This window comes from Xiphophorus couchianus, chromosome 16, assembly GCF_001444195.1.
Source record: "Xiphophorus couchianus chromosome 16, X_couchianus-1.0, whole genome shotgun sequence".
NCBI lineage: Eukaryota > Metazoa > Chordata > Actinopteri > Cyprinodontiformes > Poeciliidae > Xiphophorus > Xiphophorus couchianus.
This window is the reverse complement of record NC_040243.1, coordinates 17,192,094-17,218,706: the sequence shown is the minus strand read 5'-3', so window position 1 is coordinate 17,218,706 and position 26,613 is coordinate 17,192,094. Positions and strand designations below refer to the sequence as shown.

General features: G+C 37.4%; 2 protein-coding genes across 8 annotated transcripts; both read left to right on the top strand.

The window, feature by feature from the left end:
* Window positions 1-287: 287 nt before the first annotated feature.
* emp2 (epithelial membrane protein 2) lies at window positions 288-16,567 on the top strand. Of its 2 annotated transcripts, none has more exons than XM_028042913.1 (5): window positions 288-574; window positions 13,510-13,789; window positions 13,883-13,988; window positions 14,078-14,218; window positions 14,704-16,567. In XM_028042913.1, the coding sequence occupies exons 2-5, from the start codon at window positions 13,712-13,714 to the stop codon at window positions 14,871-14,873; spliced, it is 495 nt and encodes a 164-aa protein (XP_027898714.1). In that variant the 5' UTR covers window positions 288-574; window positions 13,510-13,711; the 3' UTR covers window positions 14,874-16,567. The 2 variants fall into 2 exon arrangements, with proteins under 2 accessions (XP_027898714.1, XP_027898715.1); XM_028042914.1 differs by having other exon boundaries at window positions 13,487-13,789.
* Window positions 16,568-17,354: 787 nt separating this feature from the next.
* On the top strand, window positions 17,355-26,187 carry atf7ip2 (activating transcription factor 7 interacting protein 2). Of its 6 annotated transcripts, none has more exons than XM_028043085.1 (16): window positions 17,355-17,424; window positions 18,324-18,569; window positions 19,783-19,855; window positions 20,072-20,203; window positions 20,738-20,806; window positions 20,937-20,974; window positions 21,073-21,113; window positions 21,203-21,258; window positions 22,044-22,089; window positions 22,279-22,352; window positions 22,635-22,677; window positions 23,847-23,905; window positions 25,025-25,204; window positions 25,283-25,470; window positions 25,600-25,853; window positions 25,897-26,187. In XM_028043085.1, exons 2-15 carry the CDS (start codon window positions 18,346-18,348, stop codon window positions 25,808-25,810), a joined length of 1,434 nt encoding a protein of 477 aa, XP_027898886.1. In that variant the 5' UTR covers window positions 17,355-17,424; window positions 18,324-18,345; the 3' UTR covers window positions 25,811-25,853; window positions 25,897-26,187. The 6 variants fall into 6 exon arrangements, with proteins under 6 accessions (XP_027898886.1, XP_027898884.1, XP_027898889.1 ...); XM_028043083.1 differs by having other exon boundaries at window positions 25,022-25,204; XM_028043084.1 differs by having other exon boundaries at window positions 17,379-17,672; window positions 25,022-25,204.
* The last annotated feature ends 426 nt before the right edge of the window (window positions 26,188-26,613 follow it).

Genomic DNA, 26,613 nt, shown 5'->3' with positions numbered 1-26,613 from the left:
ACTCTGTGCAGGATTACTATCATATTCCATTTCCTCCTTCCCCAGATCCTGCACTCTTTCTGAACCTTCCTACCCTGCTTCTGACTTTCCATCCCCTTTTCATCTCTTTAATTTCCTCTTGTCTGCCTCTAACTGAACGTCTCTCTTCCTCCCGTCCCAGCCCTTTCTCTTTCCACATGTGAGGAAACACTTTCCCCACAAAACCTCAAATACAATCACGCGCACACACACAAATTCATTTCCTAGAGTCACGCAGTTATAGCAGAACTACTGCTTGGTTAAGCCATCATTGGATTGTGTCCTCGTATACCGCCGTTACGCACTCACGCACAGCTCCCGAGCCCAGATCCAACCAGAGACCACACCCTGCTTTATGTCTCAAGCCCTCCCACACGCGCTCGCGACAGCCGGGGTCAGAGAGCGCGAGCCTATTGGACTTTTTTGGGGGTCTGTTTTTGAGGAGGGGGCTTCGAGTGAAGATTCCTGCTGTGTGTAGTTTTCTTTCTCTAACACATCTATTTCCTTCTTTTCTGGAAACTTCACACATATTTGCTTCCTGCACGTCCCAAACTCGGTGAGTAAACTTAAAATTGGTTATGTTTGGTTCACTGAAATGTTGAGCAAACTTTTGCGTGCAATTCTCAGTTTATTCAGATATAAAGTTGAGTTTTTCCATTTCTGTGAGAGAAACCTGCGCCCTAAAGTTAGTGATCCATCTATTTTGGAAAGGTTTATTGACATGTTTTGACTCTTGAAAAGTCCCTTTCTGTCGCATTTCGCCCGCGGATATTTTTGCCAAGCTCGTAACTGAGGCGCTCAAGATGAAAGGGGCGTTGTCAGTGAGTGTGTGTCTTTTAGGGAAACGTAGCCCAAAGTGAATGAATGTTTGGTGCGTTGGGAAGGAAAGCTTTTTTTTTTTTTTGTTTCTCTTAAGTTAATGCAGGAAATTTGCAGGTTCCACAGCAACTCAAAGTGGCAGACGTTTCGCTTTTTTTTTTTTTTAGTTTAGTTTAATCAAAAATAGTTCATTTTCAAACTTTCTAAGTTTATTCTTATGACACTTTTAAAACATTGTTTTGTCCAAAGTATCCACAATTGAAATAATCAATAACGCTATCAGCAAATATAAACTACAGTAGAATAACTGCAAAATACATCAGGATACAATAACTCTTAAAACAACACGATGATGCACAATAAAATAAATATGATTTTATTTCATTCATTATTTTAGGGGCTTGTTAAGTAAGATGCCAGTTTAACTCCGGCGGTTAATGCCCTACTCATGACTAGTGACTAGTGAAATTATCACAAGCAAAAATAAGTTATATAAAAGACCCATATATAATGGAGTTGCTTTTGCAATGTGTCCTAATGCATAACAGTTCAGTCTTACACTTTGTATGTGTCAGTCCATCGCTATTGCAGTCTCCCGTTACGTAGGGCGCCCTCTTGTGGATAAAACTACCAATATGTATTTGAGACAAGGGGGGAACACTTATTTAGTTTGGAGAGATAGTCTCTGTAAAGCTAAATGTTGCTTTAATGTTATATGTTGTTGACATAAACCAAGATGAAATTCTCATACAATAACATTAACTAAATTTAGCATGATTTACACTAATCTAATCACGTTTTTGAGACAGCGAGACAGTAATTTTCCCTCTGTTTTGTTAACACAAAGTAGTATATTGTTTGTTACTGTTATAATGACATTATTTATAATATTTCTTTATTGTTAATAGGATTTTGAAACAGAAATTTTAAATGAACAACTGAATTTAGTAGCAGAATGTCATTCCTTTATACTATTCTGCTAATCACAGACTACACTCATCTAACAAGCAGAGGAGTAACTGATGGGGTACCTGCAATGAACTGCAGGTAAAAAAGATGGGTGAGACGTCCTTCATGTCCCACCCATGAAGGACGTTCCACTGAGCTGTACATCAACTTTATGGTTAGGGAAGATGTACTGATGTCACATTGACTTAGAGGCAGATAAACATCACTACTTGTGATCAACACGAGACTTACTAGTGCCTTACATTTTCCGTCACACTAGAATGACGTCTCTCTAAGCATTTGGGTTTAACCTTGTCTGTTCATTGAGAGTTCAACTGGAAGTAACGCTCTCCTACATCGCAGTGGACCGTGCGCGCCGACCCGTGTTGTGCCACCCAGTAGAAATGAGTCGTTAGTTTTCTTCCCGTGGTTGTTTTTATTTTTTATGACTGGAAATATTCCAAACTGGCGACTTTGTCATTTTTGTGAGACTCTGAAAGGTGTAAGAGCCTTTTGGCCAGTTGGCCTGCAGTGCAGAGCAACAGGTGGGAGACAAAACTCTGGTCCCTCTGAAACCTTCTCCGGTATATCATTAGACAGACTTTAAAGTGAACTAATGGTTTGATTAAAAATTGGATTGATTCCAAACTATTTACCTTCTGATTGCTCACTGTCCTGACTTGTACCTTAATTTAAGTATGGTTGAAAATACATGCAGATATTTCGGAAATTTCAGTGTGCACTTCAGCAACTTATGTAGAAAAAAAAGATTGCTCAATTTAGACCTGTTAACTCCAGATGTGCAGTTTCACACTGACACTGAACAGTGTTGGTTTACCTTTAAAAGAAACAACTCAAGCTTTCCTTAGATGGAAGAATAACTCAAGCAACCAATGAACATCACCTCAAAATCCAGAAAAAAAAACACTTTACCCAACAGTTTACTTGCATTTGCATCTTATTAAATTAAGTAAGTGTTCAGTCCCAATTCTGTGGGTCATACTTGTTTTTTCTTAAACACTTTCTCCTTAGCTTCGGAACCAGACAGCTTCAAAATATGAGTCCAGTTCATCATACTGTAACTGGTGCTCCTAGTGATCCCAACTTATGTGAGATAATTTAAAGCTTCACCTCTGTAGTTATGGACAGATCTATCACCTGTCCCTTTGTCATCCTCACCCATAAGACGAGACATTGCATATTTCTTCCATCTCTGAATAATCGCTCTCAACAAGATTCTTACTCTCAAAGGCGTCCATTGTGGTGGGAGGTGTTGGCATGTGAGTGCATCTGATAAGAGAAAGGTGTGAATGTGACAAATGGGACATTAAACACCCAGGTATGTAGAAGGTTGTATCCTGGACTGACAGATATATAGCCTCTGAACAAGTGTAGAGCATTTAGGGGAAGAACAAAGGCAGACAACGGGGGGGATAATAAACAGGTGGAGATGGAGATGAAAGTAGAGTTCTTCTTTCTGTCTCACTATGCCATGTGAAAGTCATTACTCAAGGCTGTCACATGAGGAATGTAGGGGAAAAAGACACAGGCACATAAAAGTCTTGTTGGCAATCGACATGAAGGAATTCCTATGTCAGAGGGAGGTCTAAGCAGAGGAGGAAAACAGTTGTGAGTATTTATGTGTGTGGATTGTTTTTTAGGCACCTTTGCAGCCATCAAGACTAACAGCTACATTACTCTAGTATTTACAGATCTACGCCATGTAAAATATTTTAGCGCTTTAAAAAGACTGTGTTTTATTTACATGCATATACAGACGCATCGCATATTGCTGGCTGTTGTTGTATAACATCTCGTTGCTTGTACTTGTGACAGTGACATGACAATAAAGTTGAATTCTATTCTATTCTATTCTAAATTAAAAAAGAGCTTTGGCTGTACTTGTCTTTTAGAGTGACACGGTTGATTCTTAATCAGCTGTTAATCTGTTCAGTCACTGCATGCTAGTTGTTTGTGGTGGTGGCTCTTGCATGCATGGTGCCGTAGGCCAGTGACTCCTTCTGCTGCCCTCCAACCAATTAAAATGCAGGAACTTATCTGAGGCTCTGGGTTGGGATAAAATGTGGTGCATTGCCATTTATATCTACATCCTCTTTGAAATGCCACCCTGAGCAACGGCCTGTATGGCTTATATCAAAAATTGCCACTGACTGTTAGTATTTACATACAGCTCATTTCTTTGTAATGTATTAGTAAATAAATAAGCTTTGATTAAATTTCCCTAATTTTGTAATAAGAAATAATTAATAATATGAAAACAGGGAGAACCCTTTAGAATAATAATCAATCCTGTTTGGCTTGGTTGGTTCTTAAAAATTCTCTGTTAATACTTGATCAATTGAAGTATTAATTGGTTATACTTCTCAATTTTTTAAACTTCGTCCAATACTGTCTGGAAGCTGGAGCCTAAAGGTTAAAGGTCTTGTTTACTGTTTATTGTATGAAGATTAAACATTAAAGATCAAGAAGTAAACCAGTTGTCCTTACTGAAAATAAACGAGGAGTGGAGTGAGGTTTCTGTTGAGGCTACATCCAGAAAAAGAAAATAAATGGAAAGCCAAAGTGTTTTTCCCATCGCTCTATTGCACATTAAGACTTCTTAAAAAGTGGTAAAATACCATTAAAGATCATACATCTAGAGGCATTACAGGCATTTTTTACCACTAAGTTTTCACATATTTTATTTATATATGTAATCTCAATCATAAAATTAAACATGTAGACTCTTTTTTTCTACATTTATAGTACTAATGAAGTCTGGATATGTACGGCAAGGCAAGTATGAAAATAATGACTTTCTATGTCTGGATACATGTGTAAAAAATAAAAATGAATTTGGAAAAATATTTTTATATTTAGACTTCATACATTTACAATAAACTTTTGTAATCACACTTCATATATGAAGAAATATGAAGCACTGATGTGCTAGAACCTAGAGTTGTGAAATCTGCAATTCCTAAACAAATTGAAAGAAGGTTCTTCACTTAACTGAGCTTCTCTTTTAATATGGCACAATCAAGTTGACATATTACGGAAAATTTGGTCTAGAAATTGGGCCTATCCTGTGGTCACATCCTCTGGACGGACTGTTAAACCTTTGTCCAGAGAAAAGTAAGTGTTTTACCATCTGTCATGCAGTTCAGAAAACCTTTTCCTCTAAGAAGAAGAGGAATATAAGAGCATTTATATGCCTCTTCTTCTCCGATAGTGGACTATTCCATGTAAAAGTGTTCGAAATTACACACATTAAACCGCTTTTATCTATAACTCTGCAGCTCTGTGTGTGTGTATGCTTTCTTGCGAGCTTTTGTGTGTACTTCCAATCTAATCTGTATTAGCTTGTCAGAGATGGGAAGTGCCTTTTATATTTTATCTAACAATCAATGCACCATGGCTGCTGATGTTATAAAAATGTACTGATGAAGATGAAAAATTGCACAGGTTATGTCTGAGAAAAAAACTGTTGAAATTGTAACCTTAATCTGGGGAAATATTTTTCAATTTTAATAATGTTTCCACTTTAGCTGTATAATAGCCATTGCACCCTTCTTTGCTCTGCCAGTGGATTCTAACGTTTAGAATTATCTCTGTGTGGCATAAAGGTGAAACACTGTGGAGCAGTCTTGGAGCTGACTTGGAGTAACTGAGATTGATCAGTTGTACCTACGACTCAGTTATAGTCCCAGTGAGTTCAGATAACAAAGTCAGCCCAGCAGATAAATAACAAAGCAGCTTAATTATCTCAGAAACTTGTGTTTAACAGAAAGTGTGGTTCAGCACAGCCCACAGATTATAGCGTATTGTCACATTCTTGCGGTCACAGCTCGCTGCCTTGCTCTTTTGGATGTTGTAGTAGTTGCTGACTGTAACTCTGGTACTGTGTGTGTTATGGCCCTCAGAACTCTGAAGATTGTCACGTTTCTACTCATAATAACAACTGTGCAATTATTGTCGATAAAATTGCTAAATATGCTACTTTTATATCTAATGAGCATGCCTTACCTGCAAAGGCTAAAAAAGAAAACAAAAAACATGAGTGACCGGTTCTTGAGCCAGTGAATGAATGGTCATTTCCTTTCAAGTAGTCTCATGTTTGTTTCCTTACTTTTATTCCTTAATAATAATAATAATAATAATAATAATGATAATAATAATAATGATAATAATACCCTTAATGATTGATTCTGTAAGTGATTACTTCCAACATAATTGTTTCAGTTTTAATGTGTTGCAATGCTCAGACTAAATGTATTTTTTATAACACATTAATTGCATCTCCTTCTATAAAGCATGCTGCCAAATCTCATTTAGCAAAAGAACTTACCCTGTTGATAGACGCGATCCGATTAGTTGTGTTTAACGAGACTGACATTTTTAAATCGTAATCACAGTTAAGTAGTCAACTACTCCGTTAAACGGTTCACTGTTTATGAGTTATTTTCCTTTTCTACACATATAAATGTGTTTTTTTCTACTTGGAGAGTAGTAATCTCTAGTGTATCTCTGCTGAACTGCATTTTATGAAGTTATATAATTTTTAGTTACCCTACAATTTACAAAAATCTAAATTAGATTTATATTTCCCTTGATGGAAATTTTCACACTCCATTGTTTGGCAACAGTTTGGATTAAACAACTTGGATATTTTTTAGTTTCCAAATTATTTATTGCTACCTAATAATCCTTAAAGTAATACAAATATCCTTTTAAAAAAAACCTTTATGTTAAATTGACCTAAAAGTTTGAAATCCACAAACATTGAATATAAAGCAAAAAAATTCAAAATAATAACTTGAATGTATTTAAGGCTATATGCAAAAGAGTTGTGATGGGGTTTTAAATATTTTTTTGATCTTTTTATACCCCAGTCACTCATTTACATAGCAGGAGTGAGAGGAACACAGAGGAAGGACAGAGACAGGAAGAGTGGGACACTGAGAGAGACGGGGGAGTGAGACTCAGCAGCCCAGTTAAGTCTGTGGCTTTGTGTTTTATGAAAGGAGTAAAAAAAAAAGGACTTTAAAAGTCAGCATTTTCCACCAGGCAAGAGAATCCGCCGACATGCTCTCTCTCTCTCTCACACACACACACACACCCACACACACACGCCAACTTGTACTCAAATACTGAGTCCCCCAGCCTCCTATTATAAGGCTGAGTGGAGAGGAGGAATGGCAGCATGTGTGCCTGCTTGTAGTTGCATGTGTTAGCGCGTTCAGTTGGTGGTTGAAGTTTATCTGTCTCTGTGGTTCTTTATATTTGGCTCCAAAAAGTCAGAGTTTCCAAACATCACATACAGCAACACTGTCTCATCCAGTACAAAATAAGCTCAGAAATTGTGCTCAAGTTAAAGTGACTTCCATTATAATTTATAATTTATGTTTGTCCCTTTCTTATTTCAGCTACACAACTTTATTGGCTACATGGAGAGTGGGTTTTGTAATTCAAAAGCTCTTTAAATAAGATATAATTCCACTTTTGTAACCCACGCCCCCCTTCGGTATCAAGCCTCCCCATATGCCCCCTGAAAAAATTTTATTACAGGGAAAAGACTAGCCTGCAGAAATCAGCACACATGAATCAAATGAATGGCTCATTATCAGGTCAGGTATTTCAGCCATTAGATTCAAGTGCATTGGATTAGGAATTGATTTAAAGTTCCACTCCAGTGGCTCATTAACACTGGGATTGGAGGCCTGTGATGTAAAACACGGAGGACAGTGGCAATTCAGGATTAACATGGTACATTTCAGCCCAAAAGTGATTAATTTTGAATTAATGACCAAAATATACAAAAATTGCTCAGCATCACCATGACACTTGAAAATGGGAGGTCAGACATTTGTTTTTGTGTCATACAAATAGGACTTGGCCTTTAAAGTTTACATTCTTAACATTTACATAATCATGCCAAGTCATTGACAGGCTTTGATGTCCACTCCACTCTATGTTGGTTATGCTGTTGAATCATCCAAACTCCTTCTTTTTTGGTTGTTTATTTTGGTTCTTGGTAAACCAAAAATGTGTGTGTGTTTACACTTGTAATGTCCTTCTCCCTACCCTCCAATGGAAATCGTTTTCGTCTCTTCCTGCCTCCTCTCTTTTCCTCCCCTGTTCCCTGACAATGACATAGCTGTTACAGATGCAACTGTGTTCGTGTAAAAGCTTTCCACCAAAGAATTTACCTGCTGCTTAGGTAAGCTTTGGAGGCCAATGGTGGATGTAGTTATTTAGTTTGTTCTTTAGCTTGTCAGATTCGTGTGACGCCATCAGGCTTTTAAGGAAATTAGGCTCAAACCAGAGTTTGTGGTACCCAGAGTGGTAGTTTATGAATTAGGACAGTTGCCCAGGCAGCGTTAGAAAAGGGCAGGGGGGCAAGCAAACTCAAGATGAAACTATAACTTATCTCTCAGTTGCATTTTGTATTGCTTTTATACCTGTGCTGCCAATTGGGAGTTGCCACCTTTTACTTGCTGCTGCTGGAAAAAATGACGATTTTACATGCTTTGTGCTGAAGTGCAATGCACTTTATCCTGACCCAGAATGGAATGTTTTCCTCTTTTTTTAATTGGTGTGGGGACATCAGAAGGAGGGGCATTTGCTATTCATGACAGAACTGGAACATCTGGCTCCAGACAAAGGAAATGAGATAAAGAATTAAGTTAATAAAATGTAGCGCTTTGTAGCCTTCTATTCTTGAATTATTCCCAAATGAAAACACACATATAAAATAGCCCATCGCTCATTACCAATGCTGTTGATTCCCCCCAATTCAAAGTGGGAGGTCCTATTCCACGCCACATCCCACAGCCACATGCACGACTGGCACACAAAAACGACGGTTGGCTTCCTGTTGGCGGAGAGAGGTTGTTTTTATTGTAGCTCTATTTTGGCAGACGAGACTAATTCCACTACTGTCTGGCTCTGTGTTTTTGAGTGTGTGTCTGAGTTTCACACATGTGCCTTTAATTTTGTTTGGGTCTCTGCCTCCACAGCTTCCAAGTGTTATTGGGAGGCTGTTCCTGACGTCAGATTGTGTAAACTTGTCCGGCATAATTGCCACATTGACAGAGTTTGATGTGAGACACAATACACAGAAGACAGACAGTAGTTGTGATCGTTATATTTATGAGGTGCTTAATATACAGCCACGTAATGTTTTTAACCCACCTATACGCTTAAAGCTATTCCAAAACAAGCTGATACAACATCGACTGGAGACGGAGCGACTGGTTCCCTTCCTCCTTCCCACCTCCTTCTCTGCTCCCCCACTCATTCACAGGATTCACACGATACCTATGAAGAAATGTCTTCTGGACCAGATTTTCTTAAATTTACAGATGGATTGAATCAACAGGTTCGCCTCAGCACATCTCTCCTTAGCGCTCACGTAGCAGACCTCACTTCATTTAAGCCACCTGCCTCTGACTTCCCAGAGGATCCATCACTCTGCGTTTCTGAGGTCTGAGGCTGGCGCCCAGATATTATCTTTATCTTTACACCTGTCTTATCAATCAAATTCTCTTAAATACCAGATCTCTCTGTGCTAAAGCTCTATTAATTAATGATTTCATCACTGAGCATAATATTGATGTTATGTTTCTGACAGAAACATGGTTGAATGACAATGATGAACCGATAGTACTAATAGAATCTGTGCCTCCTAACTACAATTTCTTAAGTGAGAATAGAAAACATAAAAAAGGAGGAGGCGTGGCTTTAATATTTAAGAATCCTATAAATAGTAGTAAAATTTCCTTGGGTCATTTCACCTGTTTTGAGTATCTTGGAATTGAGGTTAAAGGCCACAAACAAACTTTGACACTAACTTTATACAAAAGTCCAGCATAGGTGGAAAATTTCTTTACTGACTTGAATGAGCTTCTATCTCTCATATGTATTGATTATGATTGTTTAATAATTGTCGGTGATTTCAACATTCATGTTGACAACCCCCAAGACAGAGGGGCAAAAAAGCTCTCTAATATTTTAGAGACTTTTGGTCTAACACAACATGTTAAACAAGCAACACACACTCAAGGACACACACTGGACTTGGTTATCAGTGAGGGTGTGAATATTTCCAATCTTTCTGTAACTGATGTCGCCCTGTCGGATCACTTCCTGTTATCTTTGAAAGTTCTTTATCTTTTAACCCACTTGGACAAACAGCAACTATCACAAAACGTTTTCTCACTGAAAACACAGCAGAAACTTTTAATCAAATCTACTCTTCTTCCTCACCCTTAAGCTGTAATGACGTAGATAACTTGGTAAATGATTTTCAGTCTAAAGTCTCAGATATTATTGATTCCATTGCCCCAATTAAAATGAAGGTTGTGTCTGGTAAGAAGAAATCTCCATGGAGGAATGCACAAACAGTTAGATCTGCAAGACAACTCTGCCGTAGGGCAGAACGAAAATGGCGTAAAACTCAACTCCACGTTTATTATCACATCTATAAAGAAAGAAAGAAGGGTTTTTGTGAGCACCACAGCACAGAAACTGCCCTAGTAAATTTGTTCAATGACACCCATATAAATACGGACTGTGGGAGAACCACAGTGCTGGTTCTGTTGGACATTTTACTGAATCGACTGGAGAGTTGGGTCGGACTCTCCAGTCTAGTGCTAAATTGGTTTGAATCTTACATAAAGAACAGGGATTTCTTTGTTTCAATTGGAAACTTCTCATCAAAGAGGTCAAAGGTCACATGTGGGGTACCCCAAGGTTCAATCCTAGGACCCCTCTTATTCAATATTTATGTGCTCCCACTAGCTCAGGTTATAACAGGAAATAATAATAGCTACCATAACTATGCAGATGACACACAGCTCTACATTACGATGTCACCAGGTGACTCTGAACCCATCCAATCACTGAACAGATGCTTAGAACAGATAAATGTGTGGATGTGCCAAAACTTTCTCCAGTTGAACAGAAACAAAACTGAAGTTATTATTTTTGGACCTAAAGAGGAACGATCTAGAGTTATAGATCTAGAGTCAATGCACAGCCTCAGTTATTACAACTGAAAACCAGCGATCAGGCCCGAAACCTGGGAGTAGTGATGGACTCTGACCTGAACCTCCAGAGTCACAAAAAGACAGTTACAAAGTCGTCCCTTTATCACTTGAAGAACATTTCCAGGATTAAAGGACTAATGTCTCAGCCAGATCTAGAGAAACTCATCCATTCGTTCATCTTCAGTCGTATTGATTATTGCAACAGCGTCTTCACAGGTCTGTTCAACAAATCAATCAAACAGCTGCAGCTGATCCAGAACGCTGCTGCTCGCGTTCTCACTAAAACCAGGAAGATAGAGCACATAACACCAGTTTTAAAGTCCCTACACTGGCTCCCTGTAGCCCAAAGAATAGACTTTAAAATACTGTTGTTAGTTTATAAATCACTGAACTGCTTAGCACCACAATACATTAAAGATCTGCTGTTGTTGTATCAACCTTCCAGACCTCTCAGGTCTTCCGGTTCTGGTCTTCTCTGCATCCCCAGAACCAGAACCAAATGAGGAGAAGCAGCTTTCAGCATCTATGCACCACAAATTCGAAACAAACTTCCAGAAAACTGTAAAACAGCTGAAACACTAACTTTTTAAAAATCTCGACTATTTGAAACGTAATCAATTACAAATTTATTGATGGAACTTGACTTAATGATTGATTCTATATTGCATTGTGTTTCTGTGTTTGTAATGATGTAAAGCACGTTGAAATGCCTTGCTGCTGAAATATGCTACACAGATAAAATTTGATTTGATTTGATTTGATTTAAAGGAATGCTATAAAATTGACCAAAGTTAGTGAATATACTTGTCCAAAATAGGAACTGTCCAGTGAGGAACTGTCCTCACTGGACAGGAAAGACTGGATGAAATATTATTCCCAACAGATATGAACATAAACAGCTCCTCTGCAGAGCTCAGCCCCTTTCAGTAGCTTCATTTATAAGGTCACTTGTCTGGCACAAATTTAACAACATAAATGACAGATTTCTTATTTGGTTACATAATCAGTTCATGATTAAATAAATGCAGTGAATCTCAGCATTGTTCATACCATAATCAGATTTAGTTAATACTCTACTCAGTAATCTGAGGAAAATATGATCTAATTAGCATTACAGCAATCAAAGCCTTCTTATAATTGCTGACCAGCTTTTTGCCTCGCAACATAGCTTTATTCTGTCCGTCATATAGCTAGAGACGGCTCCTGTCACTCTGACACTTTCTGTGACGTGTTATATAGGAATTATAGAAACAACACTGCTTCAGTTTTGAAACCGAAACTTTTTAAATCCTTGGTACAACTTGGCCTGTGTCAATGCTCAACACTGGACTTCTAAAAGGTGTTCAGATCAGTATCACATTTTCCCAGAGGTTATAGATAGATAGCTTTCAAGTAGGGATGCACTGATAAATTGGCCACGAGTTCTTTAATTTTGGGAGATCGGCCAATGCTTACATGTGAAGATAATATTATCCACTGAGTTTTTTTTTGCTCTGTCATCAGAGAGGGTGGACTGACAGATCCACCCACCAGGTCATGTCTGCACATTTGCATCTAATAATACTAAGGCCTCTGTTGCCAACTCGCCGATTTTCTTGCTATAAGTAGCAACATTTCAGACCAAAAAATTGGTATTGGCAGGTCAAAAATTCAGGACTCCTTATACTATAAGGAGGAGCTGTTTAAAGTTTACCACAAGCAATGTAGGGGACACAGAAAATGTGGAAAAGACATTATGTAACTTTTATGTAAGAGTAATACCTGTGGAGGGTTCACAAACATATGAAGTTTAATGGTTGCACTGTGACAAATTGTATTAATACTACATTACTATAATATATTATAAGAATATAATAAGATAGTTTAAGCTTCAGTACAGCTATAGCTTCTTGCATGGATTAAAAGGAAATAAAAGTAGAGAATTTATATCCAAATGACTGATGACGTGTGTTATGCTGATTTCTATAGCCAAATGCTGTGGTCTTTTACTTTTGTTATAATGACACAGATACCGAGGGGACTCTTCAAGGAACAAACGGAAGAATAATCTGTGATCTGAAACTACACGTTGTCTGCACTTCATTTATAATTTGTAGATTCAATTTGACTGAGTTTAAGAGTTGTTCTGCATATACATTTCATACTGTTGTCCACCGTAGTACAGAATTGTGTATCTAGAGTTTTTGCTTCTGTCAACAAGTCATTGTCTGAATTAAAGCCTTGAAATAAACACTCCCACTCTACAGATGTATATACTAACAAGCTTAGCATCTCAGACACAGGCTCAGAAGCAGACACAACACAAACATTTCTCTGTAATTTCAAGGGAGACTTTGAGACGACAATTTTTTTTTTTTTTGTTTTAGTACCACAGCATTTTTCTCAGAAGTTTGCAAAAGCTGAATGTTGGGAATTGGCTCCAGATGTGTTGAAAGCTATGCACATTAATGCTACTTTCTTCACCTCTCATTTAGTTTAAAGTTAGCACACATAAAAAGACATAATGGTTGAATTTATTCTTATCTGTTGTCTGTAAGAAAAATCTAAATTCCTTTCAGGAGTTTCTCATGAATTTTTGTGAAAGTGGCCTACAGTGAGAATCTATATTTCACAGTAACTGTTCATATAACTACAGAAATGAATCTTTACAGGGGTTTTTTTTCACCTCTGACAGATTTTGATCCAGTCTTCACCCTCATCCAGCAGCCCAGCCTGTGTGCCCTAAAGCACAAGCATTCAGAAGTAGCCCTACCCGAAGCATCAACATACATCTTACAGTTTCCAGCCAGTGAAGAACCAACCAGCTCCTGCAACAACTAGCTGGAAACCAAGGAGACGGACACTGTGCACTAGAGCGTCAGACTAACAGGGGAGCCATGTTGATCATCTTAGCCTTCATCATCCTCTTTCACCTGGCTTCAGCCATCCTGCTGTTTGTTGCTACAATTCACAATGTAAGCACAGTCTAATGATCTATATATGTCTTCTACACGCAGCGTTTCAAGATATGCTTTTTAATCTTGTCAACCTATCCCTCCGTGATAAAGGCATGGTGGGTGGTGTCACATACCGGTCATGAAGTAATCTATGCCGACTTGTGGTACTCCTGTAACAGCACCTGCTACCCCGTGGTGAACAGTCACTCTACCGAAGGTGATAATATAAAATACTAACTCTGTGTTCCTAACACATGTTTGAGCTGTTTGAATTTAAAGCTCATTTTCACTTTTTTTCCCCCTCAGTTTATCTACAGGCAGTTCAGGCTGCGATCATCCTGGCAACCATTTTGTGCTGCGTCAGCTTCTTTGTCTTCATGCTTCAGCTGTTCAGCATCAAACAGGGAGAGAGATTCATTTTCACAGCTATTATCCAGTTGCTTGCCTGTATGTAAAACATACGTGCTATCCCTTTACCAATGTGATGTTGTCGACTGCAATTTGCTACCACTGTTGGGTGTTGCTACCACATAAAACCAGAAGTGGGATAAGATCCACTTCTTGCCACTAAATGAAATCTAGTACAGTCAGTAAATATGCATGATAAATTTATAGAATAGAATCCACTTGTGTGAAATGTATTATTTAGTATTCAGTGTGAATACCTTATCAATGCACATGCAGTTGTGCAAAATGTTAAGATGTATAGAATAATTCTGGAAAAAATGGACATTTGCTGTTAATCTTAAATAAAAAGCAACACGATGTGTTATTAGTTTCTTAAAAAAGCAATCTGAGTACTATTTTACACTTCGAAACTACATACTTGATTTTCCTGCAGTAAATTTGTACACTCACAAATGCATCATGAACATTCACTGAAGTCCCTGCTAGCTGACTTGTAACTTTTACTTTTTGTCTCTTCCTTCCAGCTCTATGTGTGATGACCTCTGCGTCCATCTACACAGCTCAGCATGAGAACTTCCATGCAGCCAGTCTCAAATCTGGCTCCTACGGTTCCTCTTACATCGTGGCATGGGTTAGCTTTCCCATGACTCTCATCAGCGGCCTTATGTACCTGGTGCTCAGGAAACGTAAATAGATGTGACAGGCAAGCAACAACATAGATAGGATTTTTGGATGTTCATGCATAACAACAAAGGGGCATTTTCACATTTTCTCTCCATCAGGTTTTTAGTATTTACATCTGGAACTTAAATCCCTGTCAGCAGCTTTTGCTAACACATTGTTTTCTTTATTTGCTCTTTTGCCAACCAATTCCAACAATTTTCACAAAAAGAAAAGTGTAACAATTTCTTTGACTGTGACGAAAGGATTTACCAAAGGGCCCATATTTTCCAATAAATTGCAACATTTTTGTGTACATATTTGAAGTGTATGTTTAATTCAGTTTAGGTTTTAGCAGTAGAAATAAATAATATATATTACTCAAAGCATAAAAGAAGTGTAGTGAAGTCATAGCGAAAGTGTCACATGTAGGATTTTGACGCTTGGTTTGTATTCTTTTTATGCTAATTTGTGATTTCTTAAAGAAAGATGGACCAGTGATGTAATGTGTTATTTGGGATTATAATTGAACGAAACAGACAAACTTGAAATATGAATGAAGATTTTCTTTGTTACTGACTTTTGTCATAGCTTCTCTGAAAAGCTATTTGTTGTTCTAAACCACTGTTTGTCATGTATTTTTAGATACTGAAGATGTTTGAAGTAAGAAACGTTTGTCGGTTCTTCCCTTCTGGTCAAGCTATTTCCCTTTCAGAACAATATATTTCATTTATGCTTATTAACCGATACATGTATCAAGCTTGGGCTTGATGTTTATGTTTGAACATTTAGAGCAAGCAATTGGAATTTTCTTGAAAATGTTCAAATTGGCCATCAGTGATATATTGTGCTAATTTGTATTAGAAAAACTGGATGGAGTTTAGACCACATAATCTAGGGAAGACTAGAATAAAGAGGACTGGGAGAATGGACATGCAAATGATTATGCTCTGCTGTCTCTAGCTGATACTTGAAAATTTAATGGAACAATATGTTGTAGGGCAAGAATGTGAGTTCATTTTGTTTCATTTCTACACATTTGTTAAAATTACAGCAAATCTCAACACTGAACAAAATTTTTATTTTTATTTTTCAACTAAAAATCATAAACCTTAATTAATCAGATGTCTTACTGGTACCAAATTTGACCCGCCTTTGCCATGAATTGTCTCTCATTAGAACCACCATAAAAACACACAATTTCTTTCACCAGAAAAAGCCTTTTGAAGTATTAACTTGCGTTGCTTGAGCATTTCATATTGTTATATTTAACTTTTTAAGAGCTTATGTTAAACACAATTGTCGGTGTATAGAGTTTTCTTTTTCTGTTTCCTGTACGTGTGAAGTGCTGCAAAGCACTGTTTGCTGTTTTTATTCCGGTTTGTTTGTTATGGTTGTTTTTGACCTCAGTTGCAACATCTCTCTATTGGACATCATGTTGTGTTTTTATGTATCACATAAAACTCTACTGACACTCAGTGGACAGTTTGGGAACTGCAACATTGTTTTTAAGGATACAGATGTTTGCCCTTTCATCTTTTGAATATAAATTTTAATAAATGTTAATATTAATTCATAGTATGTATTGATATGTTTATTGTTCTCTGCTTTCCTGACTTTGGTTTGAACACCTGACCTACATTAAAACTACAAGCAAAAATGGGAAAATGGAGGCAGGATTACAATTTTTCATTAGGCAATAAGAAATCTGAATAAACAATGATCACATGTGGGGTTCCTTAAGGCTCTGTTCTTGGACTTATTTTATTCTGTATCTGTAAACTTAGTAGTGTAACAACATCTCTTACCATTACCCTATGCTGATGACAAGTTTCTATATTTCATAATTATTATAAATAATTGTTTGATCCTGTATTCCTTTATTTGCACTTTTTTGTGAGGTGACCTTAAGTTTTAGAAAGGCACCCTCAAATAATAAAATGCTTATTTCTGTTTCACACAGTCAGATTCTCCTACAGCTACAGTAATAATTGTGTCCATAACACCATTGAGTGGAATTTCCTCCAGTCCTATTTGAAAAAAAGAAGTCTCAATGAGACAATGTAGACAATCCCAGAATCCCAGGTGCACTTATGCATTAAATCGAAAGTAATAGTGACCAAACAAAGACTTTTTCCTAACTCAACCAGTTTCTACTACTAATAAAACCCACTAGATTTTCAGAACAGGACAAAAACAGGTTCATATGTTTTTCAGATGTTTATCTGAGTAGCTTAAATTCAGGGAAGTCGTCTGAGCATCTGTATTTTGCGGAATCAATTGGATTCTAGAGAATGACACTTGATTACTAGTGATATATTTTAAATCTATTTTTCTTGTCATAAAGAAAATGTTGCTTTCGTAGTCTTGCAAATTTGTATGTTTCTCTTCATTTAAAAATCCAAAGTTTCATTTAGCTGTACTGAGGAAAAAGGGTCTTTTGGCTTCCTATCAGTGCATACTCCAGTCCAGTAGGTGGCGTCCACACATTGCGCGGTTGATTTGCCAGCGGCCATTGACCGTAAATAGAATAAGAAGAAAACCCGGAAAAAATCAGAGAGACGAAGCTCAGAGGTGTTGTTGAGGTATTGTTACTGCTAGTACATTATTTGACTAATAATTTGAATGTTTTTGAAATACAGGTACTTAAGGTAGAACGAGCAATTTTGAAGCTGTTGTACTTTTCTAGAAGCATCTTCTCCGCCGTATCGGAAATGTATGAATAGAAGGAAAACTGTTGCTCTATAATGTTATTTTGTGCCATCATCTTCTAACACGTACAAGTTTGAAGCATCATTATTTTACCCATTGAAGTGAAACGAGAGATTCGACTGTAAGTGAATATGTTTGTTATGCTTCAAAACGTTTCTTTAAGGACGTCTGTGAAAAGCAAAGATATACTGTATTTCTAAGACCGTGTTGTTCTGGAAAGCTCCTTCTCCATCTTGCAAGTCCCCATGTACTGCCTGACTAATATTGTCTTTCTTATTGAATCTTAAAGCCTGCCTTTATTGATTGAAAATATTTTAATGGCGAATCAGGTAGTCATCAGAACAACAACAAAAACAAGAACTCAAAACGTCTGAGATATATCAGTGTTATGATTATAAACGAATTACAGAATTACAGAAATGCAGCCCAGTGTGAATCACACTGGGCTGCATAATGGCACTGTTTCCTTGCAGCAAGAAAGTCCTGGGTTCAAATCCTGGCCCAGGGTCCTTCTGCATGAAGCTTCCATGTTCTCTCCGGGTACTCTGGCTTCCTCCTACAGTCCAAAAACATGACTGTTAGGTTGATTGGTTGCCCTGCAATGGATGGACTGGCAATCTGTCTAGGGTGCAACCCGCCTCTCGCCTGTTGATGGGCTGGAGATAGGCACCAGCATTTGTTGTAACCTCACTAGGGATATTGGACATATACTACTTTACTGAGATGCCCCTTTACGCTTTGTGCCTGATGTTATGGGCTTCTGTTTCCACAGTACACCAGAGACTTAACCCAGCATGTCATCCACACCAAATCAAAGCCCAGCTTTCACTTGCTCTAGCGAACCTGCTGGTCTGTCAGCCAAACGTAAGAGAATGAAACATTTCTCCAAAAAGCAGTTGAACAGCTTACGGAGAGATTGTCGAATAAACATTGGCGGGGCCTTTCAAAGTTGGCGCAACCTCAAAGATTCACATGGATTCAGGTCTGATGCAGAGGTGGCCTTGCATCTTCTTAATGAGTAAGTTATCTGTGTGAAAAGCTTCCTTAGCTGTAGTGCAAGCTAAACTACAAACATCGCAGCTTGCAATGTGACGTGCATACATACCATTCTAGCTTGCACTTTCGCAGAGATTGTCTCTTTTCCTTTCTTTGTCTCTATTGATGTCTGCACATCTCTATTTTTGGGCTGTAAAGAGAGCTTTGACTGTACTGCTCTGCTTGGATAGAAAATGTACCAAAGAAAGTATTGCTCCTTTATAAGAACTTTTTCTCTTTCACTTACCAAAGTAATGGTTTCCTGGGAGTTGTTAAACCTCTTCTCATAGAAGAGATGTTTGGGTCAGTCTTGGTCACAAGAGCTTTATTAGTGTATTTCTGAGTAGCTTTGCTGCTGACGTGATATTTTGTGTCTTAGGGTATTGTCAACAATTGTTGCCATGCTAACCTTCACTCTTCTTATGATTAAAAGATGAATGAAAGATTGCATTCCTTTCAATCATTCATTCAAGACAGTAGAAGACACTTGAAAGAACATATGCTCAAAATATTTTATTTATATTTGTCTACTAAAGTTTTTTACTGACTTCCTCTTATTCACGTTTGTGACAGACATTTACCTCCAGCGTTACAGGCAGGAAGTAAAGAGGTCTGGTCATGTGACCTTTCACACTAGATACATGAAATTTATATTGCTTAGAGTAGACACATTATTATTTTATTTTAAAACTTCAATTAGTTGCCAAAAGTCAAAACAATTCTTTTAGAGCTTCTGGAAGTTAGAAAAAATGTCTGGCAATAATTGTTGCAGGTGGGATTAAATGAGTGAAGAACCAAATCTGTAGTTAAAAATTTTAGTGGAAATCTTATGTTTATTAAGAACAGACCTCAAGTTCAACATTAGACAACAAGATGGGACTAGGGAGGGATCCTTGGGGAATGCCATGTCTAAGAGAAAGACAGACAAATTGAACTTTTTATGTTGCACTGCAGTCTGAAAAAGGGTTTGAAAACATTTCTCTTTTTTTATCAACCTGTTCTTAATTCCTCTACTGTTTGTCAGTTCTTCAATGTCGTATGTTGCCCATGTTGCTTTCTGGTGTTTGACTTTCTCTCACAGTGATGTCTGCTCGACGCAATAATTCTTGCTTTATAGTTTTTGTTGGTAAATACAGATAAAGGCAAACCTTGCTAATCTCTAATTGTTTCTCTTTACCTTTTGTTTCCTTGAGAAGAACAGAGACATTTCCTCCTGTGTCTGGACCTGCTCAAGCTGGCAACATGAGGCTAAAGATCTCCCAATCAGAAGTAAGAAAATACCTGATATTTTGAGGTTAATATTAATTTAAGAATGCAATTAATAAAAAAAAAAAGCTTAAGCCAAAGCTTTTAAAACTATGAGTGCAATTGATTCCTGTGGACATATCTCTCTAGACATTGCATGTGCAAGATATTTGAAAATGTCCAAATGCAAATTCATACAAAATGAATTTGTATTCTTAATGACATTCTGTGTTTCCACAGGTGCAAGCTCTGATAGAGCAGGAGGTCCATAAAGCTGTGGCAAATAAAGAAAGGCAGATTGAGAGCATTATACAACACATTCAAGACACAAATGATGAAGCCAGCTTCGTAACGTCCATTCAGAGACTAGAGGTGGGGGGGAAATGTTTTGTGTTTTTGTTGTACACATCTGTACCGTCGGCAATCAGGCCAGAGAGAAGGTTAGACATCTGGAATGATGCTCTTCACATGAATGAGTCTAAAATTATTTTACACAAGAACAGAGAGCATACGTGGCATAAACAAAGAACAGCATTCTCGGAAAATAACCTCTTACCAGTAGCGAAGGAAGACGGTTGGCATATCATGGCTTGATTATGCAGCAGGATGACACAGTGTATCGGAGGGTGTTAAAGTAACTGAGACTTGGGGTTGCTGTGGCGGCACAGGGCAAAGCACGACCCATATATTGAGGCCATAATTCTCGTGGTAGTGGTGGCAGGTTCGATTCCCGGCCTCCAGACATTTGCCGCATGTCTTCCCCCTTTCTCATTACCCTCTTTCTGTCTAACTACTTTCAAATAAAGGCCACTAGAGCCAACAAAATCTTAAAAAACAAAAAGTTAATGAGACATTTGCAAAAAAAAGGAGCTGTCTTTACTGAACGCCTTTTTCTTTCTTTATTAGAGTCGAGTCGATGCCATAACAAGGAGAACGGAGGTGGCTCTCTCCCACTTAGCAAGTATTCAGAAACAGGTTGGTACAATCTCATAGTCTCCACTCATAGTCTCCTCTGTTTATGGGTAACTTTTATCTTAATCTTAATATTTTAACAATAATTCCAATATATCCCAAATTTGAATCTTAATTTTCAACATCCTTGTAGAGTTCTGCGTCCTCCACTGGTAACACCGACATCCTCGGGTACGTTTAGCTCATTTAATTCTTCATCAGAAAAAGACCCTGAATTTGTTTTCTTTGAATAAAGGTGGAAATAATGAGGTTTGTTGTGAACTTTGTAGGAAAGGCCCAGAGCACGACCCTCTGGAAGCCTCGTCACGGAGTAAGAGCTCATTCAGCAAAATTGCTTTGGTATCCAAATTTACATTGCATTTGTTTTTATTTTCTGTGCTTGTTTCCTTTTAACCACAGTAGACTCAATCAGAACAAATTGTGAAGCAAAAAGTGGGGAGCTTCTCAAAATGATGGTAAATATGGAGCAATTTATCCCTTATTAGTAAATCAGTCTGTTTAGTCTTGAACTATTTAATGCAGTTTCCAAGAAGGATAAGTGCATCAGCTCAGATTTGCTTTACAAAACCTGCACGTTGGGGTACAATTAAAATATTTTGCAATATATGTTTTTTTTTATTGCAATGACAATAACATTGTTGGTGTAAAAGGTATTAGTATTTCGTCTTTTTAGCCATAACTCAACCAGTTTAATCATTTGAATTCTAACAAAGTGGAGAACATGTTCAGAGTGAAACATGTACATTATCCAATAGGCTACACTGTTACATTAAATGCTGCTATTTTACTGCTAAACCGCATTAAGTGAATTCATATTTTGAAACACATAGGCAGCATTTACTGACAGTCTCAGAAGGAAAAATGTTTTCTAAAACACATATTTGATTGTGACTTCTTCTGTTCATAAAACGAATATACATATTTTTCTCAGTAGATACTAAAAAAATACACTAATACCCATATTTGCTGTAAAACTTAATTTCTCTCGTTACCCAAATTATTATAGTTTGATATTAAAATTAGTTTGATTACACACTGTAAAAATATAATTCCAGCAGCTGTGATTGCCAGAATTATACAAATTTTTTGTGGTAAAATTAGAGATGTAAATTCCCGTAAATTAGAGACTTTTCTTTTTTCTTTTTGACAGTGCAGGCAGCAAATAGCCAGATATCATTTTGCCAAATAATTGCTGTTTGACTCATAATAAAGCAGATTTTCATTGGTTTGTTTTGTTAAGGACACCACAAGAAACGCACTGAAGAATATTCGTGCTGACAATGAGGGTAAGTTCATGTCACAGCAGCAAACATTTTAGTCTTTAAGGTAAAAATTGATTTCTGGTATTTGGTTTATAGAATAAAATATGGCTTACGTGTATTTTTTACTATTCAAAAATTTCTACAAATATAACATTATATTTATTAGTTATAATCTTTTCATTTTGCGTACTGCCTCTTCTGATTTGTGCGAAGTGTTGACCACTGCCTTGGCGGATTTGGAGGACCCTCCTCCTGTTCTGACGCCTCTGTGTTCTCCTGTTTCTAAGGTAAAATGATATTTTTGCTTGTTTAAACATATTGATTTGAGTATTTTTTTTAACCATTTAGAAATTTATTTCAATAAACAGTGTAGGCTTTGTGTGGTCAGAAGTGATGCATTATGAGTTAATCTCTTAATTTATAATGCATGATTATAAAATGTTTGTGTACGAGCAATTTTATACAGCAGATCATAGTGTGGCTAACAATGCAGAAGCTGAAACAACTTCTTTTTAAGTATGACATGAATATACCCTCTGACGTCTAAGTAGATATATTTTCCTTCATAGGAAAGAAAAGTGGGACAAAACAATCAGTGGTCAAGTAATGAAGGTAAGTTGCTCTGCAGATATTTGACTACACCAGATAAATACATTTTTATGACTGCACATGTATGTTGTGTGATTCTCACACAAATCCACACATACTCCCTGGCACTGATTTGATATATCACAACAAGTCCCAACATTTATCCATGTTTCTTTTACACCAGCATCTTGTATTTCTAACGGATTAGCTGGAATACAGTGTAAAACAAATACTAAACAACAGGCACACAGTAGATCCTCCTATCCTGAGTCACATACACAGTGGCTTTCGAAAGTATTCTGTCAGGTTTGACACCTATTAAAGACAAATTGAACAAACACAGAAAAGACAAGAGAGTTAGATTCTTTTGATCTCGCGAGGAGAACGGACAGAGATGTGTTTCCAGTTACAAATTTCCAATCGCTCTGAAAACACATTTGTCCGCTCCTCTCTTTTTATTACTTTCAGAGTCCCTATCACAGAGGACACTGCAACTCTAAGGGGTGGGGGCAAAACATTTCATCACTTAGTTGCAGTGCTAATGGCAATCACTAACTAAACACACGTTATCTTGCACTAGATTATTCGGTTCCAGACACAGGGTAAAACAGAGCAAGTTGTACATCTTCAAGGCGACGGTTTTATAGCTATCTAACAGCTCAAAGGAAGAAGAAGTTCCTACTGAGTAATAAACCCTGTGAGCACGGTTGTCACTGCTTTTCTTCAGGGAGGCCCTCTTGTAAAAAGGAAACAAAGTAAATCAACAACACAGAAACATTCTTTATGCTGAAAGGAAAGAAAACAATAAAGGCATATAAGACAGAACATCATGTAAGCAACACTATTAGGATAAATGAAACAACAAATATTTGATAATATATATATATACATTTCACCAAACATATTCACACCCCTTTTTCATATGTTGTCACATTAAACCATAAACATAAATACGTACGTCTCATTTGAATTTAATGTGAAAGACCAACACAAAGTGGTATAGGAGAGTGAATTACGGTAGAAGGAAAATTACACAATTCAAAGCTTTTGTTTTACAAATAAAAAACTGAAAAACTGAAAAGTGCAGTGTGCAAAAGTTTTCCAATTGATTAGATTCAATTGAATCAATCTGCATTTGAATAGAAACTAAGCTGTTTGTTGTTATTCCCTCCTGTTTATCTGTGACTGGGCAGATTTATGTGAGAGGCCGCCGCCACCGTGTCTTAGTCCCTGTGACTCTCCAGAACTTAAGGTAGGATTGGAGTCTGCTTACTTGTTAACACTTACTTTCTTATATGCTGTTTTTTTTTAATACTTAGACTTCTTTATCATAAAATTGAAAGAAGATTAAATTTCATCACCCATTGCTATTGTTCTTATGTCACCCTGTTGGTTTTTCTGGATGCACTAATGATCAACTTCAGTGATTTTGCAGAACAACAAGTTAGTGCATGTAAATGGAAAACAAGAATAATTCAGATGATTTAACTTTGAACGTAGAGGAACTCTCAGTCCTTAGCTTGAAATCCTTCCTAAGTTCCTGCAGGATGAAAATACAAGGAACATAACATAAATCTAGCTACAACTGCAAGAAGCAAAGTTAATACCTTTTTTTTTTTCAGGTCATACAAGCAATGTATCTTTGCGTTTTTCTGACATTAAAACAAGTAATGATACTTGTCCATGTGGACTATTTCAATTTCCACAAGTTTGAAAATGTCAATTTTGAAGTGGGCCGTATTTCTTGGTCAGTTTTTCAACATCCTGAACGATTTGCTTTCACTGAAGGGTATCATTTTGGATCACATAATGAAAACCTGGGCACAGTTAGTGTTGCAGCATAGAGCCCTGAAACTCATCAAAACTAGTGGTGGAATAGGAATAGCAGCGTGGTGTTGAGCTGTTAGAACGCCCTCCTCAAAGCCCTGTTAAAAGGTGTGGACTATGTTTAGATTTTGGATAAAACTTCCAGGAAGAGTCGCCGCATGTTCAACGCAAATTTTGCCGTAAGCTTATCTGTGGATATGCAAAGGGTGAGCCTGAGATGCAAGTTGGTAGCAGCCATTAAATGTGTAGATCTGTTTTTATATTACTGTGTACTGTATGCATAATTCTGCCCATATGGGCTTAAAGTAGAAAATAAATTTAAATCTGCACACCGAATTCTTTTATGGTTCTGTTTAAAAAAGAAAAAAATATTGAACATGTTTGTGTCAGTATCACTTTAATACTTGAGTAACACAGGAATTGTAAGCATCTTGCCGACACTGTAAATGTTAATGCAACTGAGAAATCAACCACACATTTTCCATAAGATTTAATTTTGTTTTTGTTGTTTTTTTTCCCCCTTTTGGTTTGTCAAATTCAGAAGATTGCCAGTATAAAAACAGAGGCAACAAATTCCCGCAACGAAGACCGCGATAATGAGAATCAAGACCATTTCGACGAGCCCATGGCTAAACGGTTAAAAAAAGGAGCTTCCCCTCTTCGCCACAGTAAGAGTCCCGCATCCAATGATTTGGAAGGCATAGAGTCGACGAACAATGCGGAGGTATTTCAGATGCTCCACAATGGAAGACAAAGAACTTTTTGCAATTCTCATCACATCTCTTTAACCCCCCCCCCTTAGGACATGCTCATGTGTCCGCCTCTTCCCAACATCCCCTTCCCAGCCGACCTGAAGAAGGAAGCAGCTTCGTACAAGATGCCTCCGAGAGTAGACGTAAATCTGGCCTTCATCAGGAATCCGACTCGAGTCTCCGTCCTCTGGAACGTGGAGGACAAAGACCCCAATTTGCCACCGATGGAAAGCTACACGTAAGAGACGGCACTGAAAAAATAACCCTGTTGTGAGGAGGGAGATAGTTGCTACTATTAAAATATATTGAAAATATTGTGAAGGAGAAGAGTTTAATGCAGCACGTTTCCTCTCTCTCCCTGCTGCAGCATCCTGCTGACGATGGAGACCTCTAAAGGGAGCGGCGTCTTCCTCAAGTGGGATACTTATGATAAACTGCAGGCCAAGTCTCTGCCCATGTGTGCTCTGATCAATAAGTTCAAGCGTGGGCACAAGCTGTGTGCTGTTGTGGTGGGCAAAGACATATTTGGTCGCTACGGACCCTATAGTAAAGTTGTTACGGCGATCCTACCAGACTAATTGCAGGCAGGACGACTTTGAAACCTAAAAGCTTTCATTTGTTCCTTTGATTGTTCAGATTGCATTTTATTGTTGATCTTATGCAGGCAGAACTATTTGTCAGTAAAACAATATGCACTCAAATGCCCCTAAAATGAATTAACAAACACTGTAGCCTTAGAAAGATGTCTTTTAAAAGTTTTAGTCAGGTTCTAGTTGGTAAAATAATTGCAGGCAATCAAGATTTTAACAAAATGTTGGATTTTGTTTATTTGATAATAAAGTTCACTTTTAAATGTTACTTTTCATCAGCTGTTACATTTTTTCCATTGTAAAGTCAAAACGATTTAACATGTTTTAACATAAAGTTTGTTGAATAAAATCTGTGTTACATTTTACTTGGATAATTTACTGGCGTTTTTTGAATCTTATGAACGCTAAATGTAATTTGTAGCACAACATCAGCGAGTGCCTTTCTGTGTGCTTAAAAGGTCAACCTGTTCATTTCCTTGTTTTAAACCAGTTAGAACATTTGCATTTCGATTTTCTACACCAATGTGTGCAAAGCAGAGGCTGTGCAGAGCAACAGCCTCTGCTTTGTTTGCTCGTGTTTGAGTTTCGGGCTTTCAGCCTCTGCTGAATCCAAAAGATGACATCCATTTTTCTCAGTCAGGTCATGTTTTTATTCAAATTTGATTTAGAGAAATCCGATCTGACTAAATTGATGACATTTTTGTGACATTATCAGTTCATTTACGTTAATTAATTCTCATCCAAATAAAGGTTTTAGGAGAAAAAAAAAATTGTTTTCTAACAGAGAATAT

What these genes read in the sequence shown, in the direction of transcription:
- emp2 (XM_028042913.1), top strand. Translation starts at nt 13,712, where the DNA reads ATGTTGATCATCTTAGCCTTCATCATCCTCTTTCACCTGGCTTCAGCC. An exon ending in TTGTTGCTACAATTCACAAT is followed by an intron (nt 13,790 to 13,882) that starts GTAAGCACAGTC and finishes TCCGTGATAAAG; the next exon opens with GCATGGTGGGTGGTGTCACA. An exon ending in TATTATCCAGTTGCTTGCCT is followed by an intron (nt 14,219 to 14,703) that starts GTATGTAAAACA and finishes TCTTCCTTCCAG; the next exon opens with CTCTATGTGTGATGACCTCT.
- atf7ip2 (XM_028043083.1), top strand. Translation starts at nt 18,346, where the DNA reads ATGTCATCCACACCAAATCAAAGCCCAGCTTTCACTTGCTCTAGCGAA. An exon ending in CGTCCATTCAGAGACTAGAG is followed by an intron (nt 20,204 to 20,737) that starts GTGGGGGGGAAA and finishes TTTCTTTATTAG; the next exon opens with AGTCGAGTCGATGCCATAAC. An exon ending in GTGACTCTCCAGAACTTAAG is followed by an intron (nt 23,906 to 25,021) that starts GTAGGATTGGAG and finishes TGTCAAATTCAG; the next exon opens with AAGATTGCCAGTATAAAAAC.